General features: G+C 31.6%; 1 protein-coding gene across 6 annotated transcripts in view; it reads right to left on the bottom strand.

The window, feature by feature from the left end:
- KTN1 (kinectin 1) overlaps positions 1-19,037 on the bottom strand; it is a 145,808-nt gene that overhangs the window by 57,688 nt on the left and 69,083 nt on the right. For all 6 annotated transcript variants that reach the window (XM_031952625.1, XM_031952624.1, XM_031952626.1 and 3 more), the window contains 9 exons: positions 18,143-18,309; positions 17,640-17,708; positions 14,821-14,858; positions 13,926-14,016; positions 13,101-13,169; positions 11,203-11,240; positions 10,961-11,042; positions 10,239-10,307; positions 403-437 (listed from right to left, as the gene is read on the bottom strand). In XM_031952625.1, the coding sequence (XP_031808485.1) occupies positions 403-437; positions 10,239-10,307; positions 10,961-11,042; positions 11,203-11,240; positions 13,101-13,169; positions 13,926-14,016; positions 14,821-14,858; positions 17,640-17,708; positions 18,143-18,309 (658 nt within the window). The remainder of the gene's footprint in view (positions 1-402; positions 438-10,238; positions 10,308-10,960; positions 11,043-11,202; positions 11,241-13,100; positions 13,170-13,925; positions 14,017-14,820; positions 14,859-17,639; positions 17,709-18,142; positions 18,310-19,037) is intronic.

The following is a 19,037-nucleotide window of genomic DNA, read 5'->3' as shown; positions in this document are numbered from 1 at the left end:
ACACATTTGACATTCTTTACATACAAATAAAATTCTCAGTAAATCTCATTTAGAACACCTATTTTGATCAATATTCATGGTCAAATTTTAAATTCTAGGCTAGTTTCCCATGCTCATCCAAGGACATTTTTGAACTGCTTCTCCTGTGTCATCAGTTGATATATACTCAGGAAATTCAGCTGTGATTATTCTAAATAAAACAGTTGATCTGTTGGGGAGAAAAAAAGATTGAGCCCTTAGACAAGCATTAATGACTTCTGGGGCCTCAAGGACCATTGCTCTCTTCCACTACTGCATATAATAAGTGCAGCATCTAGATTTCTTATGTAGCTAATTGAAGGTCTTAGCACCCTCAAATTTAAGAAAAATTTCTTCAAAAGAAAGAAAATTCAAAATTCTTACCTTCTTTCCATTTGTTCCACAACATCTTTATTAGCCTTAAAAGACACAAATAATGGTCATTCTTACTAAATTTATATGAGGTTATAAATATAAAATGAAGGGGTTGGACTAGATGGCCTCTGAGGTCCCTTCTAGCCCTAGATCTATGATCCTAATCAAAACAAATCTTAAAAGGCTCATTCATTAATAAAAAATAGTAATAATTTGAAAGTTTAATTAGCCACGAAATCTAGGAAGGAACAATTGGTGTCCTGATGAGGTGATAACTTTTTGAAATATTATTCTCCAAAATAAAAGGATATGGAGAAAATAATAATACATGAAAATGATACACAAAAACAGGAGAGGAATATAACAAATTTCAAAGATATCATCTTAAAGTTATTTCCTACAATTAGTGAAGACACAATACACTATCTCTGATGCATCACTTATAAAATCTATCAAGATTCACTAAGATTTCATCACAGAATGATAAAGAGTGATAACTTCAAATTTTCTTTATTTCTCAAGGTTTCAAATTTAAAGTTTCATTGTTTATCATATGCAAACTTAACTCTCTCCAGTTTGTTAAATTGGAAAACCCAGACTTTTCATTGTTAACTTCCCTGTAATTAAATCTGTTCTTTAATCAACTGATCAAATACCAGAAATCATATTCTAATTCAAAGGTTATCTGAATGGCCTCTTATCAACAATAGGTAAAAATGATGTTTTTATATCACTTCCTTTTTATCAATTTAAATTCTTTTACCACTAAGTAACTACTCTGTACATGGGATTGTGTTAAAATAAGTGTATTACTATAATATTTCATTGGCTCAAGAGGACTACAAAATAACTAATGCTATTTTAGCTCTGCAGTGAAGGTATAAGCAAATGTTTACCAGAAAATAGGGAAATTGATTTAAATAATATTCTGTAGCCCTACTGGTAGTTTTGGGATTGTTGTTGGTTTTTAAATTGTTTGAACAATGAATATTCTAATCTACTAGAATTAGGTAACTAAAATCTGCAAAATCTTTTGACCTTTCTCTATATAACTTCAAAGTCCTATTGAAATTATAACATAAAGAAAGTCTAATTCATTGTGGACAAATCTGCCAAAGATTTTAAAAACAAATTTATTTCCCATGTCTGACTACTCAAAGGCTTTGTACCTAACGATACTCTTCCCCTTATGACATATAAGCAGACTATTACTCCACCTGACGTTTTTTCCTGCACCTGAAGAAACAACATGGGATCATTATGCTATCTATTTCAACAAGTGGCACTTCAATCTCCAGGATGAAGATGAAGAGAAACCTGAGGTGGAAGGACTGATTGGATAATCAAACTGTTCCCTTTCCCAACTGTCACTTAGAATTCTGAATGCTGCAAAAGGGTTGAGAAAGGAAGAATTACATCATTCTTTATATTCTCTTTTATTGATAGTATGAGCAATGAATCCAAGGAGTCAAAGATGGATTCTTTCATTTTCCATGAAACTTAAAAAAAAAAAAAAAAAAAAACCTCTCCATACACATATTGTGGGTCAGTTACTTTCTAGAACTATCAAAGAATTTTCAGTAGTAGGAAAGAACTTTTAAGAATTGCTATTGAGCTATACTTTTGAATAACTGATTTCAATAAATAAGCATCAGCTTTCCTCTTTAAAAAAAAAAAAAAAAAAAAAAAAAGCATTTATGTGTCAGATTTTGGCTATAGAAATTACTAAAAATTAGCCCATCTGGAAAGCTGCTATTTTAATCAACTATCTAACACTATGTAAAATCATTATAGCAACAGGAAATAAATCATTAAAATCAAGGTTAGGATGACTTTATGTTAACTATCAGAAATGAAGTATTAGAATGTTAAAAGGGATTCAGAGAAATCATATGCACTTATTAGTAAGGGAAACAAAGAAGTAGTCAGCAAAAGAGTAGAGTTCTTATAAAGGAACACACTATTAGATAATCTATGTTCAGGTCAAAGATAAGATGACTCAAGATTAGTAGATTGTCTATGGCCAATTAACAAAAATATTTTTCAATAGAAAAAAAGACAGGCTAATGATAATTCTGAAAGTTGGAACCTTCTACTAACAAGATTCTTGGGTGGTTTAACTAGATATTGCAGTTATGGTCTACTTGGGAATTTTCTGGGAAATTTACATCCAAGTACATTTGTGGAATTTACAATAAACCAACTTGTCTTCACCAGATCAGTCTGAGAGAAAAATCACAAGATTTAAGATCTATAGTAATTACAGCATATGACAGAGCTTTAAAAATCTGCAAGGCAATAAAAATTGCCAACAAAAAATTTCTTTATATAGTACTAACAACAACCTACTGAGGAAGATAGTACAACTATTATTAATATCATTTTATAAAAGAGGAAAATGAGTGGGACAAATTAAATGAATGACTTGCCAATAAGTGTCACAGGTTTAATCCAAACTCAAATCTTGATTCTACTACCAAAATTCAATCCACTATTTCCCACTGCATCTCCAATAAGTTTAAGTTCCCTGTCTCAAGTTTTTCTGTTCTACACAGTTGATGGGATTTTCCTATAGCACAGGTATAATCATGTCATTCACCTATTCAATAAACTACAGTGGTTCCCTATTGTTTAATAGGTGAACCAAAACTATTTTGCTTTTTTTTTTTTTAACCAATGACCTTTTTTTTTTTAATCTGAACACACACACACACACACACACACACACACACCCCACATCATATGCACAGCAGAATTAAAAAATTGTAAGAAATTTTGATCCACATTTCATACCACTTTCAAGTATAAATTTTCAGGAATAAATTCTATATGTTACTTTCAAAATTATCCAACTGGCCTGTGCTTTCTTCTGTGTCTTTCTGTTCTCGCCTGTACATTTTATTTTTTTATTTGAAATTAAACTTTAATTGAATTTACATTAGTAATTTATTATTCATATAGCTCTATTCAGCCCAATAGTCATTTTAAAGTGGTCCTAGTAAATCATGTATTAAATGCTTACTATATGCCAGCCAATGTTTTAAATGCAAAAATCACAGTCCCTGCCCTCAACAAGGAGCTTCCATTCTCTTGGGAGAAAAAAGTAAACAACTAAGTAGAGACAAGCGAGAGTAGATGGAAAGTTCTCTTCTCAGAAGAGAAGGTATAAAAATTTGAATGAAATGGGAAAAACCTTCTGGATTAAATGAAATTTCAGCTGAGTCTTAAAAGGAAAAGTTCAAGGAAACTAAAAAGCAAACATAAATAGGTAAACCATCCCAGGTGTGAGGGAAAGCTAGTGCAAAGCCACAGAAATAGCCAATGTCTCCTGTACATTTTAAAAATGTTTCAATGAGACCAACAAAATTATTTCAGAGAGGCCTGGAGACACTTAAATGAACTAATGCTAAGTGAAACGAACAGAACCAGGAGATCCTTATACACAGCAACAGGAAGACTATACAATAATCAATTATGATGGATGTGGCTCTCTTCAACAATGAGATGATTCAAACCAGTTCCAATTATTCAGTAATGAAGAGAGCCATCTACGCCCAAAAAAAGGACAATGGGAACTGAGTGTGGACCTCACAACATGGCATTTTCACTCTGTTATTGTTTGCTTGCATTTTTTGTTTTTCTTCTCAGGTTTCTTTTTTTCTTTCTAGATTGGATTTATCTTGTGGAGCAAGATAAATCCAATCTATGTATATATATTTATACAGTTAACATATATTTTAACAAGTATTGGACTACCTGGCATCTAGGGGAATTGGTGGCGGGAAGGATAGGATATAAATTGGAACAAAAAGGTTTTGCAAGGGTCAATGTTGAAAAAATTACCCATGCATATGTTTTGTAAATAAAAAGCCATAATAAACAAACAAATCTCAATACCAAAAAAAAAAAGTTTCAATGGCCTTTTTTTTTTGACATACTATTGCTAACCTCTTCTTCCCTCTGATCTCACTACCAATTAAGAATCTGAGGGGCATGGGGTTAGGGAGAAAATTCTTCTAAGAAATTAACATAGTTAACATAAATTTAATATATGCAGTAACCATGTTTAAAAATGCATGTCAATTTCTCTAACTCATATGTCTATCACCTGTCCTTCTGTCAGAAAATGGATATAGCACTTCATTGCAAAACAAAACCCTGGAGATTGTTAAACTATGATAATATTCCAGCATATTCATATATGACATTGATTATTCTCTAATTGTTTAAGAGGCAATTCAAGTTACTTCCTTAGATTCTAGTTCTTTGTTTTCCCTTTCCCTCACTGTTGATTAATCTTCTTCAGGATCAGGAAATTTGTTTTGCTAGTAACAATCCCTTCCTCAATATTATCCACTTATTTAACTCCCTATCACTGCTTTTTTTTCCCCACCTCTGTTATCTGTATATTAAAATGTTGTGATATGTATGTGCATTCAACCATTCCTTGTTTATTTCAGATAAGAGGAAGATGTATTTGGTACCCACTCTTCCCACTCACTCCCTTTTATGTTGGCATATTCTCACATGAAAACCACCACCTTTTTCTCCTAATACAATATTTTATTCTTTTTGCTCTCCCTTCTCCTACCCCAATTTAAGTATTCAGAACAAAATCAATCTTCTCCATAGACTTGTTTTTCTTATCTCAATACCCTTTCAAGATATTAAGTTTCTGAAGGGATAGTTATTTCTTCACTTCATTAGAATTGCAGCACTATATCATCATATAACTCCTTTCAAATGTTCCAATCTATCTTTCTATGTTTCTCTAAAATCTTGCTTGTATTTCAAAGTTTCCTACTGAACTCTTAGATATTCATCAGAAATGCTTGAAAATCTTCTATTTCACTAAAAATCCACTTTGTTTCCTGTAATACTAAATTCAGCCTTGGAGGTCAAATCATTTTAGGCAGAAGCTGCTAGGTTTCATTTAATCTGACTGCGGTTTTTTGATACTTAAGAAAACTTCTTTCTGGATACCTATGGTTGTTTTTTGGCAGAAAACTCTGGATTTTAGTTATGACATTCCTGGCACCTTCTTTTGAGGGTCATTTCTCAGAAAGTAGTCAACAGATTGTTTCTATATTGTTAGCCTCAGTTTTTAATAGACCTGTGCACTTTTAATTTATAATTTTTTGAAACATGATGTTTTGAAACAAGTTGTTTTTTTTAATCATGGCAATCAGGGAGTCCATTAGAGTCTTAGATTATTTCTGCTTAACTTGCTTCTCAAATCAATTTTTTTTTCTATTAGGTATTTTATATTTCCTTTTTTTTTCCACCTTTTGATTTAGTTTTAATATTTCTTGCTCTTTTAGAGAGTTAGCTATTGATTTGGTCTATTCTAATTTTTATAAAATAATTCATTTTGTGGTTTTCACTTCTATTTTAAAATGCATGGTCTCTAATTCCTTCCTCTATATGACTTCATTCCTTTTTTAATCTCTTCATTTCTATAGAGCCTTAAACACAATTTTTTTCCTTTGAGTATCTGCTTAAAGAAACTTATATAAACAACAATTTTTGATGCTGGTCAGTGTTTCTTTGATTTACTCACCTCTTATCTTTAAATTCTGAATAGAGACCCTAGGCCAGACCCAGCCATACCTTGCTGCAATTTTGGAAAAGGTAACTAGTATAGTCTACTCTTACACTAAATCACATGAGTTCTCTATTTCCCAGGATTAACATCTCTGGATCTTTGAGATATCAAGTACTGATTGCATATTCAGTTTTCTCTATTATCCAAGGACAGAATATTAAGGCCCTCAGAATTCCTAAGCCTACGTTTTCCCAGAATTATAGTATCTTGATGTTGGATGTCTACTACTACACTCCTCAAGGCTTCCAAACTCCCACCCAAAGGCTTTTTTAAAAGCAATGCTCTTCTCATGCTGCCTCCAGACATAATGACTTAAAGATATTTCTGGTCATGCTAGGATTCTACTCTGTACTGGTGTTAGCTTTATTAATACTGTTCTTTCCTATTATCATCAGACTTCTGGATGACCTCTTGTGCAGTCCGAGATTTGGAAGAAGTAATTTAATATAAATTCTCATTTGATATCTTAATCCTTATTTGGCCTAGTACAAACTTCAGGGTTTTGCTGCAGTAGATATCCCACTGTGATAGCTAACGGATATGCCTCTCATTCAGACAGTTATTTTGGTAAGAAGTACGTATTTTTGGAACTTTACTCTGCATTACTCCCCCTTCCCTACTTTCTTATTGTTCTTCATACATGAACTTCAAGTCCCATTCTGCCTATCTTTAAAATAGCTAACTTTCATGCCTTGGATATATTCTTTGCTCAGCTCAGCTTTTTAGAATCCTTTGTTTCCTTCAAAATTACATTTATTAGCTGTTACATTAATGTCTTTCCAGATTTCCTTAGCTAAAAGTGCTCTCCCCTTCCAATTATCTTGTATTCATTTTACATACAATTTTTATGAATTTATATGTATGTACTTGTTGTCTTCTCTAGGACAAGGTTTGATATATATTTGTTTTTGTTTGCTAGCACCTAGTCAGAATTTGAGAAAAATAAGGGCTCAATAAATGTTGAATAAGCCGCAATTTCTGATAAGCAATTTTGAGATTTTCTCTAATAATTTGGGAATCTGGTTATAATAATCTTTTTGCTCTAAATGAAATTCAATAAAAATTCAAACACTAAAAAAAAAAAATGGAAATTAAGAAATTAGGTAATTCACTTCCTAAAGACTGAAGGTGATATGTAATTAAAAAATAGAAGATGATGAGGATTCCTCAATTACAAATGTTTTGGCAAATGAAAGCATCTTAAGGGAAAAACATCAACTGTGACAAATTGAGTAATCTGATTCCAGGCACAGAAGGTGATTTAAAACTCAGTGTTTTACTCAACAATAAAGTTCTACTTTGAACCTGAAACTAAATAAGAAGCAATGAAATCAAAATTATACTATATATTTGATGCATAGTACACACTAACTTCAGATCTTTTTCTTTAGCCAATTATTTTCTCTTTCCAAAATAACAAAATATACTAAGTAAAGTAGTGTGTTCAATATCTGGAAGAAAAAGTAACACAAAACATATACCAGCATTATAGCATGCGAGCTACCTTGCTAGAAATTTATCCTATAAAAACAGGCTTCTAGAGAAAATCTTCATAAGTGCAATGATTAAATTACAAAGAATTTAGTACCATGAGCCCTCCAGCTATCCCTTCCCCCAAAAAAGAAATTTATCCTCTCCCCAAATGAAAAGTACAACATTATAAAATATCCTAAAAGAAATCATTTTCAAAAGCTTTAGAGAACAGTCAAAATGGTAGAGTAAAAGCAGGAAGCTCTCCCAAATTTCCCTCCAAACAACTTTAAAATAATATCTCAAAACAAATCTAGAGCAGCAGAACCAACAAAAGGAAGGAATGACACAATATTCCAGCCCAAGACAATTTAGAAGGTTGATAGTAAAGGTGTGATTCAATGGGCTAAGACTTCAGCAAAGTCCAAATCAAATCATGTCCCAGCAAGCCAATAAGAGGCCTTAGGATCACTTGAATAGGCAGCACTGGATTCCAAAGCTCTCACTCCACAGAGAGTTAAGGGATTAGACAAATGGTCAAAAGGAGATTACAAAAGACCTTTTACTAGCAATGGATGCAGGACTGCTGTATTCATCATATGGGTCACAATTCCAGGATCCACACTAGATAATAAGAATGCTTACGGTCCTCACAGGCTGCAGCACAGAGCAGAAACTCAGTAAGAACATCCCTCCTTCAATAATATCACCTTGTAAGAACTAAAAATTTACAAAGCCTCAAAACTAGCTTTGAAAACAGCTGCACAAAAAACCCTGAAGGTTAGGACAATGTCTCCTCCACATCTCAGGAACAGAATCCAACTTTAACATAAAGTTAAAAGTTAAGAAATAATCTGGAAAAATGAGCCAACAAGAGAAAAAAGAACATAACCACAAACAGTTATTGAGAAGAAAGATCAAAAGACAAACTCAGAAGAAGACAATAAAGTCAAAATTGCTAAAAGACAAAGCTTTCAAGGAAAAATATAAATTGGCTTCAGGCTCAAAAATAATCCCTGGAAGAACTCAAAAAAGAATTTTACAAATTAAATAAATTAAGTACTCCTGGGGAAGGGGAGGAGGGAGAATAGATGGTAAAGGAGAAATGAAAGTGATACTAGAAAATCATGAACAAAGAGTCAACATTTTGGGAAAGGAAAGAAGGAAAGGGGGAAGGAGAAATAAAAGGAAAGAAGGGAGGAGGGGAGGGAGGGAAGAAGGAAGAAAGAGGTGGGAAGAAGAGAGGGGAGGAAGGGAAGGAAGAAAGGAGGGAGAGAAAGAAATAGGGAAGGAGAGAGAAAGGAAATAACTTTTTAAAAACTCAGAATAGGCCAAAAGGTAAAAGAGGCACAAATATCCAATTAAGAAAAGAATGCCTTTAAAAGCAGAACTGGTCAAATGGGAAAAAAAAAAAAGTACAAAAATACACTAAAGAAAATACTTTAAAATTAAGCTTAAAATACTTAAAAATTGGGGCAGCTAGGTGGTGCAGTAGATAGAGCACCAGCCCTGAAATCAGATCTGGTCCTAATTTGAACTCAGGCCTCTGACACTTAACAATGCCTAGCTGCGTGACCCTAGGCAAGTCATGTAACCCCAATTGCCTTAGCCCCATTCCCCCCCTCAAAAAAAAAAAAAACAAAACAAAACACTAAAATACTTAAAAATTAAGTTTGGGTAAAAGGAAGCTAATGATTCCATGAGATACTCCATGAGAAACTAAACAACATAAGTTTCCTGATCTGTAAAATGAGGACTTTGGACTATAGTTACAAAGGTCCCTTCCAGCTCAAAATCTAAGATCCTACCATCTTTTGCAAGTATAGGCATCTACAGCATATTATCTTTTGAATAAGTAGTTTTATACTTCTAACACTTAAAACCTGTGCAAACATGAATTTTTATACCTTCTCTAAGCCTTGATGTCTTCTTATATGAAAAATTGGTATAATACCTGTAGTTCTTATTTCTATGGATTACTGTGCAACGATGTTTGTAAAGTGCTGCTTTGAAAATTTTTAAGTGTTATATAAATGAAATTGTTTAATAATAAAGGAAAAATTTGGAGAAAAAACTACTTCAGTAAATATAAAAGTCAGCATAAAATCAGAATATAATAGATTTAATATTCAAAATAGAAAAAATATATATGAAAAATAGATTTTTAGTGAACTGCTGAATACGAACACTGCTAATTGTGATTTTGTTGATATGAGTTAGTGTTTCTTAATTCACATGCATACCAGTGTTTTCTTTCACCTTCTACACCATTCATACTTCTAACAGATATATAAGTCAAAAGCAAATCAAAATGTTCTAAGTTATTAACATAACTTTATTGAGTAAAAGACTCTAAATAAGCCACCATAATTCCCATCTATTATAGAAAAATTCAAATAAATAACTGGGGTACAAGAAAGCAGAATGGAGAAAAAAGTATTTAAGCTGGAATCAAAATTAGCCTCAACTACATGTTGAAATGAGGATCTTTATTTAGAAAACAACATAGATTAAATATAGCTTTTTATATCCCTTTTTGTAAACTGTAATACCTTTAGATAAGGTGCTTAAAATGTTAATTAGAATAACTCCCTCAAAAAAATGAAAAATTTTTGGTTCCCCACATATATGTCAAGCCCAAAAAAAGTAAAAAGAAATATTAAGTTACATCGAATTGAAACAATTCCCAAAATTTAGAAAATACTATAATTTTTGTAAGAACTAGTCCTTATGAGATACTTTGTATCCAACAAGTAAAGTAGATACTTACCTGTTCAGCTACAATAACCTGTAATTTTTGAACTTCTATCTGTAAAGCTTTGTTTTGATCCTTTAGAATCTGAAAAAAATTTAGGTTCTCATTAATAACTTATCAAAATGTTATCACTTTATAAGTACATAGTCAACCATGAATTCCAATAGCACAGATAAAATTAGGCTTACTGCTAACTGTCCCATATGACCTTGAACATTCACTTAATCTCTAGATGTGTCATATAACAGCTCAGGATTTATATATAAGATTATAAACTGGCTGCAATTTTCAGGTGGAAGAAGTTTCCACACACTGCTAAAGGCAGAGACTTCACATTCTACTTTAAAAAAAGTAAAGAATCCTACCAACTACAATATTTTGAATACTCCAAGTAATTGGCTTATCATAATTCTTTGTCTTTATTTTTATCTCATTGTTAACCAAAATCTAATTTGGTATTTGTCAATGTTAAGCTATAAAATATAAACCACAAATTAATTTTTTTTAATTGCCAGTTTAATCATTTCAAGTCCAAAGTAGATCTATATATACAATTGAGACAATAGTAATGTACTGAACTGATCCAAGTCAGACTCAAAGTACTATTTTAGATGTCTGTTTATTTTTAGAGAAAGAAATAACTTTTAAAATTTTTTCAACTTTGAAATAATTATACTACATATCTTCAAATAGTTATGAAAAGCTTCACACTGGTCTTTTAATAAATCTTTTCTTACCTTAAATTCTTCCATTTTATGTGTAAGTTCATTTTGTAACTGTTCTTCAAGTGATCTTATCTGATCATCCTTAACATGAATGCTATAATACAAATAAATGGGATTAAGGTAAATGTCACATGGAAATTGTTACATGATTAAAGCAATTAACATGTACATTGCAAGATTTCTGGATTTATTTTTATTTAAAGCAACATAAATCTAAAACTTTTATATTACAACACTGATTTTTTTAAAATCACCTTTTTTGCATCTTTTCTAGTTCATGTGCAGCAGCAGCCTATATTTAAAAAGAAATATAAAATCATTAACATCAAAGAAATCACTCATTTTTCAACCCCCCAAAAAGAAAAAGAAACCAAGAAAAAGTAAGCATTCACTTTAATATTGGACCACATTTCTAGTAACACAACTAAGAATCTAAGATACCATTGATGTATTGAATTTAATAATGTGCTTGACTTTACAAAACTAACTGCACTTCTGAAGGCATTCTTCAGACAAGGTAACACCCAAACGTACTTTGAAATCCTACAGATTTAACTAGAAAAAACTTTCTACAAGAATTTTCTAAGTATTAATTCCTGCAAGTTATGAAATAGGGAGATAATGTTTTGTCTCAAATAGTATAAAAATAGGATTCCTATTGATGGTGAGATTCTCCAAATATAACTTATACTCACTACACTAAAATACACAGCTACATACAGTGGAAAAATGAAGTAGAGCCAAGTGTCATAGGGTATATTTTTAATTCCTGCTACTAAGAAGGCTGATTCTGGTGGATCATTTGCATTCAGGAGTTTTAAGTTGAAAAACAATCAAAATCAATTTGATAGCCTCACTAAGTCCAGAACTAATGTAGTAAGATCTCAATATAAAAAAGTTACCATGCTGGGCTAAGAGAGAACTGGCCCACGACAGAAATGGAAATGGTCAAAGCTTTTGTGTAGATCAGCAGTGGGAAGTGGTCCCTAAGTAATTACTATATTTCCAGGCAGGGCAAGATAGAGACAAGAGAGGGAAAGAGTAGATTTCCCTATCAAGAATATTAAAAAGTCAAAAAAAAAAAAAAGTGTTACAGATGGACAATAAGCTTGAAAAAATTAAGCAGAAAGAGTTATGGCATGATTATATTTTTTTCCATAATGCTAAAAAATGCCAAAAGGCTCACTGCTGCAAAAAAAGTCATTATCTTCACCAATAAACTATCTATTTAAGCTGTAAATCAGAGAACCATAAGACATCAGAATCAAAATTATATATAACAAAAGGCGTAATAGGAAGACACATGCATAAGAAAGGTAGACAATGATATGCTGCCAAAAAAAAAAAAAAAGACTTGAATGTAAAAAACAGTGGGTAAGATATAATCAAAAAGGAAGTGGGTCAACTGGTTGTGAAGAAGAGATTAGAAATAAACAGATCTTAGGAGGACACTGGTATCCCTAATACACTTAAAAAAAAAATTAAAAAAAGATAGATAGATCTACAGGATATTGGTTAGTCTTATATGGAACTCTAAAAAAAAAATCATATCAGTATCAGTATAAAAACATTAATACAAGAAAAAACATAGAAAAACAAAAAATGACAAGAAGGCACTATGTTGTCCATCAACATGGGAGTAGCCCTGCATAGGAGTACATGCTGCTTTCTATGTGGAATCACTGTTAGGGGTTTTATTTTATCTAAAATCTTGCAATTATATCACACATTATTTTTACAAGTGTATATGTGTATGTATGTATATATATATGTATGCTATTTATTGAACCTATATAATTTAATATCCTTATAAGCCAAATGAAACATTAAAAATAAGCCAAAATTATATATATATTTTTTTTTAATTTTTTAAAATAGGTTAGTTACATCAACAGCTTTCTATTTCAAAATAGATCACTTCATCAACAACTCAAGCATTTACAAAGAGGCAACTAAGGCTAAGCCATCATCACCTGTAAAAACACAGGATTCCTTTTCTAGTGCAATATAGCTGGTATAAGTAATGAGTCACTACAATTAGACATTATGCCTCTTTTGTCATATAAAGAAATCAGGTCATTGCAATGAAGTAAAAATAGTTATAAAGCACTTTCTTGCTTTTTGGAACTTACCTACCAATGTATAGTTTTACCTGTTCATTTGTCAGAGCTTGCAATTTTTGCACTTCGGCTTTTAAAAAGAAATTCATGTTCTGGATAACCTAGAAAAAGGAGAGGGAAATCAAGTTAGGTGACCTAGTTAACAGAGTGGTAGACATGGAGTCGAAAAAGATCTGAGTTCAAATTCTGATTCAGACAAATTCTGGCTATGTGATCCTGTACAAATCATTTAATTTCTCTGTCTCAGTTTCCTCAAAAGTAAAATGAAAATAGTAATATAGCATATATATATATATATATATATATATATATGTATGCATGTATGTATATATGAATGTATATATCACAGAAATATGAGTCTCATTTGAGATTACACATTTAAGGCATTCCGTAAACATTAAAAATACTATATGTTAACTATTATTATTTTAGAAAATTGAAACACTCTGGATTTTATAGAATATGCTAATTAAAAATGAGTAACTTGAAATTCAAAGATGAGCTGGTGTTCCTCTTATTTTTAAATTATTTTATAGAGCACCAAGCAAATGTCTTGCACCAAGACATTTTAAGTATTTTGATGATATATTTCAAAAAGGAAAAAATCTTTGGAATTTTTTTTTCCTAGGGAATACTAAAGTCTTTTGGAAACCATTCAAACTCTTTTTGACAAGTCTTTTTATTCGTCACTAATGCAAATGATTCCATTATTAGAACTATTTTTCTCTCAAGTTCTCAGAATGATAAAAGCAAGGCTATCAGCTACATGATAAAACTGTTCTTCTGCTTTAAGAAATCCCATTTCTCGGCTTTAATACCTATATTTAACATTATGGCTATATACCATCTTACAATACCTTAAGCTCCTCTTCTTTGCTTGTTAAAAGATCGTGTTCATTTGCTAAGGAATCTTCTGTCTGTTTTATCTGTTTATCCTTTTCTGCAATCCTTTAAAAATAAATATGTCATGAGTGACAAAAAAAAGTAGAGTCCTGGTAGCAGTAAATATTATCTTAACAACTCCAATATTTAAGTTTTATTTTGATGTCTCATTGAGAGACATTTGATGTCTCATTCCCAAGGCCTTATCAGTGAAACACCAGGCCTAGTAGGATTTAAAAGGCTTAATAAGCTTCAAATACAGGATGCTAAGTGGAAGATCATTTAAGACCTTGCCTATCTGTGACTAGAAGTCTCAGAATGGAAAAAAAAAAAAAAATCTGACCACCAAGAACAATTTGAAATTTTTGGCCACAAGAATTAAATCATCCACTATAAATTTGTGGTAGATTTGAAGGGATTTAAACCTTTACTATTACATAGATTATTTCAAACAATGAAATGACTAAAATATGAAACATTGCTATTATCATATTCATTTTTAGATGTGTACAGTTAAATTTTTGACAAATCAGAAGTTATTAATTTTCTTCTTTTATAACACAATCTATAAAAAGACAATACCACAAAAATTTTAATATATTATCATTACTCAAGCTGTATTAGGATATCCCTAACCCAACAATTAAATCAGTCTTTATGGACTAATTACTAAAGAAAGAATTTTTTTGTTTTCTAAATAATAGAAACAAAAGCAAGAATGAAGTAGAATTCTTTCACTACACCACCAAAGGAGTTATTTCAAATCTATAAATCAAATGACAGATGCTATGCCTGCTACAGTGACTAAATGATGACCAAGCAATTATCTTTTTTTTTTTTTAAAGAATATATGAATTTATGAAGCCTTACACTTTATGTAATTCTTCTGCTAGGACTGAAGCTGAGGTCTAAAAACAAAACAAAACAGAGTCAATAGAAATATATATTTGAAAGGAAATATAAACATGGTGCAACAAAATCTTCAAATATGCAAAAAAAAAAAAAAAACACTAATAAGATCCTTAAAGTAGTACAGAGGTTATTAACTTGGGGTATTTATTCTTGTTTGGGTTATAGATATGTAGACAGATCGATGATAGATTGATAGATACATAGACTAACAGATGATTGCATTATAATTGATTTACCTTACAATGCTATGTATTTTATCTTACACATTTAAAAACATTCAATTTTTAAAACTCTGACCTAGGAATTAAGTGACAGCCACAATTAAAGTACTACATTACAGTAGGAGATTTATTATATTTGTTAAAAACTAATGGATAAGGATATAAATGATAAATAATAAGCAAACAAGTACTCCCTTTACAATAAATTATAATACTAAAATGATCTATTTTTAGAAGCCAATTAAAGAAATGTGAAATATTCAATTTCATATTTCTTTTTAAAATAACAATTTTAAACATCAGTAAAATATCATTTTACAATGATATTCCCCTATCACATGAATCCTGACTGGTGTTTTAAAATTTGTTACGGCTACACTCAGCAGAGGGTAAGGCTTGAGACTTGTTCTCCTTTATAACATTTGAATTAATAAGTACTTTGCTTTCTTTTTACCTTATATAATATTCTCTTACTAAAATTCAAAGTTGAAATTATAAGCTGACCATGACCTCCAAGGTTCAAAGGATAAGAGAATTTCTTTTAAGTTATAGCATTATCAAAGTTTTATAATATACTTTAAAATAACCTACTATATAGAAATGTTTTCATTTTTACAACTTCAGACTGTCAATCAACTTTCCACAACAGGCAGATTGGTAGCATTTTTAAGTTAAGAAAATTCATCTTACAATTTTGTTTTCACTGAATTTTAAAGAATATAAAACAAGTTCTACATTTTTATTACATTTTTTTCAAAAATTAGGCCGACTTAAGAATTTTAATTAATGCAATGACCATGATTCTAGAAAAGTGATGATGAAACATGTTGTCTACCTTCTGATAAAGGAATGATAAACTGGTGACAAAAAATAAAAAGCATACATTTCTGGAACATCCAAATTGGGAATTTATTTTGTCTATTACATGTTATATGTTACATGGGTTAGTTTTCCTCTTCACTGGATATGTAAATGTATAGGGTAGCTGGAGAGGGGAAGAAGTAAATAGTCAAAGTAAGGAGTAATTTACCAGAAGGTAAGACGTAAGAGGATAATCAAAAGAAAAAAAATAAAAAGTTAAGAAAAAATGGTATTTTGAGTCATTTTTATAAAGGTACAGAAAGAAGAGAAGAAAGCAAAGGCCAGCAGGTCAGCCTGGAATGTTATGCTGGATTTATTATATTTATTTAAAATAAAAAACCAAGCTGTTATATAATGGAAATACCAAGTTTCACATATAGTTCTCTTTTTTCTTTCTGAGGCGGCCCTGCTATTCCCTCAGTCTACTACCCTATGTCTCTTTTCCCTTTTACAGATAAACCCTTGCCAAAAGCAATCTATACATTCTCTCCTCTCATTTCTTAACCTTTTGCAATGTTTTTGACCCATCTGGCAGTACCAAGGATTTCAGTGGCAAGAACATTCTTTTCTGGAACTTTAAAATATATAGATAGACCTTAAGAGAGCAATCTTACAGGAGGCATTTCTACAGGGATTTCTTCTCACAACAATGGAGAACTGTGGACATGAAGCTTCAGAGACTTTTGGGTTCAGGATACTAGGATGTCTCTATTAGACAGAGGACAGATTATGGTTAAGATCCTGGCAATGATCTGACTTGCCCAGAACTTGCTCACTCAAGTTTGGCTGGCCTGCCTGCTCTGAGAATGGCTGTTGGGAGGAATATTTGTCTGAGAGCTAAACTAGAAGCTAGTCTGGTAGTCTGGGCATGCACTACTTCCCAAGGTTCCTGTGCCTCTGCCTACTGAGGGTATTTGGCCAACAGCTGCTGGTGAGAAGGAAAATGGGCCCTTCTCTATGATGACTTCTTCCCTCAGTGGGGCAGGGTAGGAAGCAGGTCTGTTAGCTTAAGGGATACTATTATTCTGAACAATCTAGATAGAGCCCATGGACCTGTCTCCTTTACAGTCCCAGTGGAGATGATGGTTAAGATGATAGTGATAATGTGACACATCCAGAACTCAACTGTTACAGCAAGGTTGGCTTGAATGCCCTGTGGGGGGTAGATGGTTGACATAAGAGCAAACTATAACTACAAAAATAAAAGTTGGGTAAGGTAAAAGCAGCATCAAGACAAGACAAAGCAAGGAAGGATTTAAGAGCAAAAAGCAAGGTGGAACTTAATCAGTTAACCATAAATTCAAACCTGAAAAGTGAAGAAAGTTGTCACAACAAGAATGATGACCTGAGAAAGGATCAAGAGTTACGGACTCTCAAGTCATGAAGAAGAACAAATTTTAAGAAGAGTCAAGCACAGAAAATAAGGCATAATCTATGAATGATAAATTGTGTTCAGATAAAGAAAATTCATTCTGTGATCTAGTAAATCAAACACTGGGACAATGAGGACGAAATGATTTTTTGGCAGCTACAATTACTAAAAATTAGAGATGATAACATAACTCCGTTAATTGGTTTTATTTGTAGAATACTCAAACATCTACATTAACTACTTTAACAAAATGTACAAAAGAATCTTTAGCTGTTAAGCCTTCAAAAACTTAATAATGCTAAACAGGAAGACAATATTATTACCTGGGCTGCCATCTCAGTATGAAATTGCTGAATCTGAGCTTTCAAAGCCTCATTTTGCTCCAGAAGATCCTTTCACGTGCACGCGCACACACACACACACACACACACACCCCACAAAAAACAAAAAACAAACAAACAAAAAAAAAAAAAAACCATGAAGATCAAGTATGTGTATTCATATTGAAAAAAGAACATTGCTTAAATAATAACAGGTAATTAATCTTTAAAAACTGTTTTTTAAATAAAAAGATTGTCCAATTACCAATCTCCAGTCTTGAAAATAATCTCTAAGTGATAAAACACAAGGCTGCTCTGTTACTAGTAGAGTGAAATATATAACTTCGAGCTAAAGCCCTCCAATTCCATAATGAAGTTTCCCAAATTTAAGCATACCACCAAGATTGTCCTATTTAATAAACATTTCATAAAAGACTTATTTTACAAGTAATTTAACACCACCCAGCACTGCTTTCTCTAAAAAGAATGAAAAACAAATCTGATACCTGTGCTTGCATTTGAAGAGAATCTTCTTTTTTAACCCTCTTTTGTTCAGATTCCATTAGCTGCATTAATCTTTTTTCCAACTGTTGTTTTGATACCAAGGTATCTGTAAGCTTACTATGCAGGCCCTGGACTTCATTTTCCTTGGCCACATATTTATTCTGTAAATCTGCAACACCCAATATTTTAAATATTTTTATTTTAATAATATTTTCCAATGCTATGCAAAGATAATTTTTAGCATTCATTTTTATAAAATTCTTAGTTCCAAATTTTTCTCCTTCCCTCCCAGTAAACAATTTGATATAGGCTATATATATGCAATTAAATAAAACTTATTTCCATATTAATCACACTTGGGAAGGAACAGAACGAAATAAAAAAAAATAAAATAAAATAAAAACCATGAAAATAATAAAGCAAAAATTGTATCCTTTGATCAGCATTAAGTATCCACCAGTTCTTTCTCTGGATGTGGACAGCATCTTCTAATATAAAGCTTTTTTAAGTGTCTTAGATCACTGTCTTGTTGAGAAAAGCTAAATCATTCATTGCTGATCATTACATGACGTTGCTGTTCTGTATACAATGTTCTCCTGGTTCTGCTCATTTCATTTTTCATCAATTCATTTCAGTCTTTCCAGGTTTTTCTGAATGCATCCTGTTCATCATTTCTTATTGCACAATAGTATTTCATTACATTCACATACCATAGTTTTTTCCAGCCATTTTCCAAGCGACAGGCATTATTATCTCAATTATCTCAATTTCTAATTTTATGTCACCACAAAAATATTCATATATGTAGGTCCTGTTCCCATTTTATTTCAAGTATTTTTAAGGGACTATGTATGGTAGTAGTTTATAGGATTTTTTTTTATCCTTTATCCCTTAATC

The sequence above is a fragment of the Sarcophilus harrisii genome, chromosome 2 (genome assembly GCF_902635505.1).
Source record: "Sarcophilus harrisii chromosome 2, mSarHar1.11, whole genome shotgun sequence".
Lineage (NCBI taxonomy): Eukaryota > Metazoa > Chordata > Mammalia > Dasyuromorphia > Dasyuridae > Sarcophilus > Sarcophilus harrisii.
This window is presented reverse-complemented; position numbering and strand designations above follow the sequence as displayed.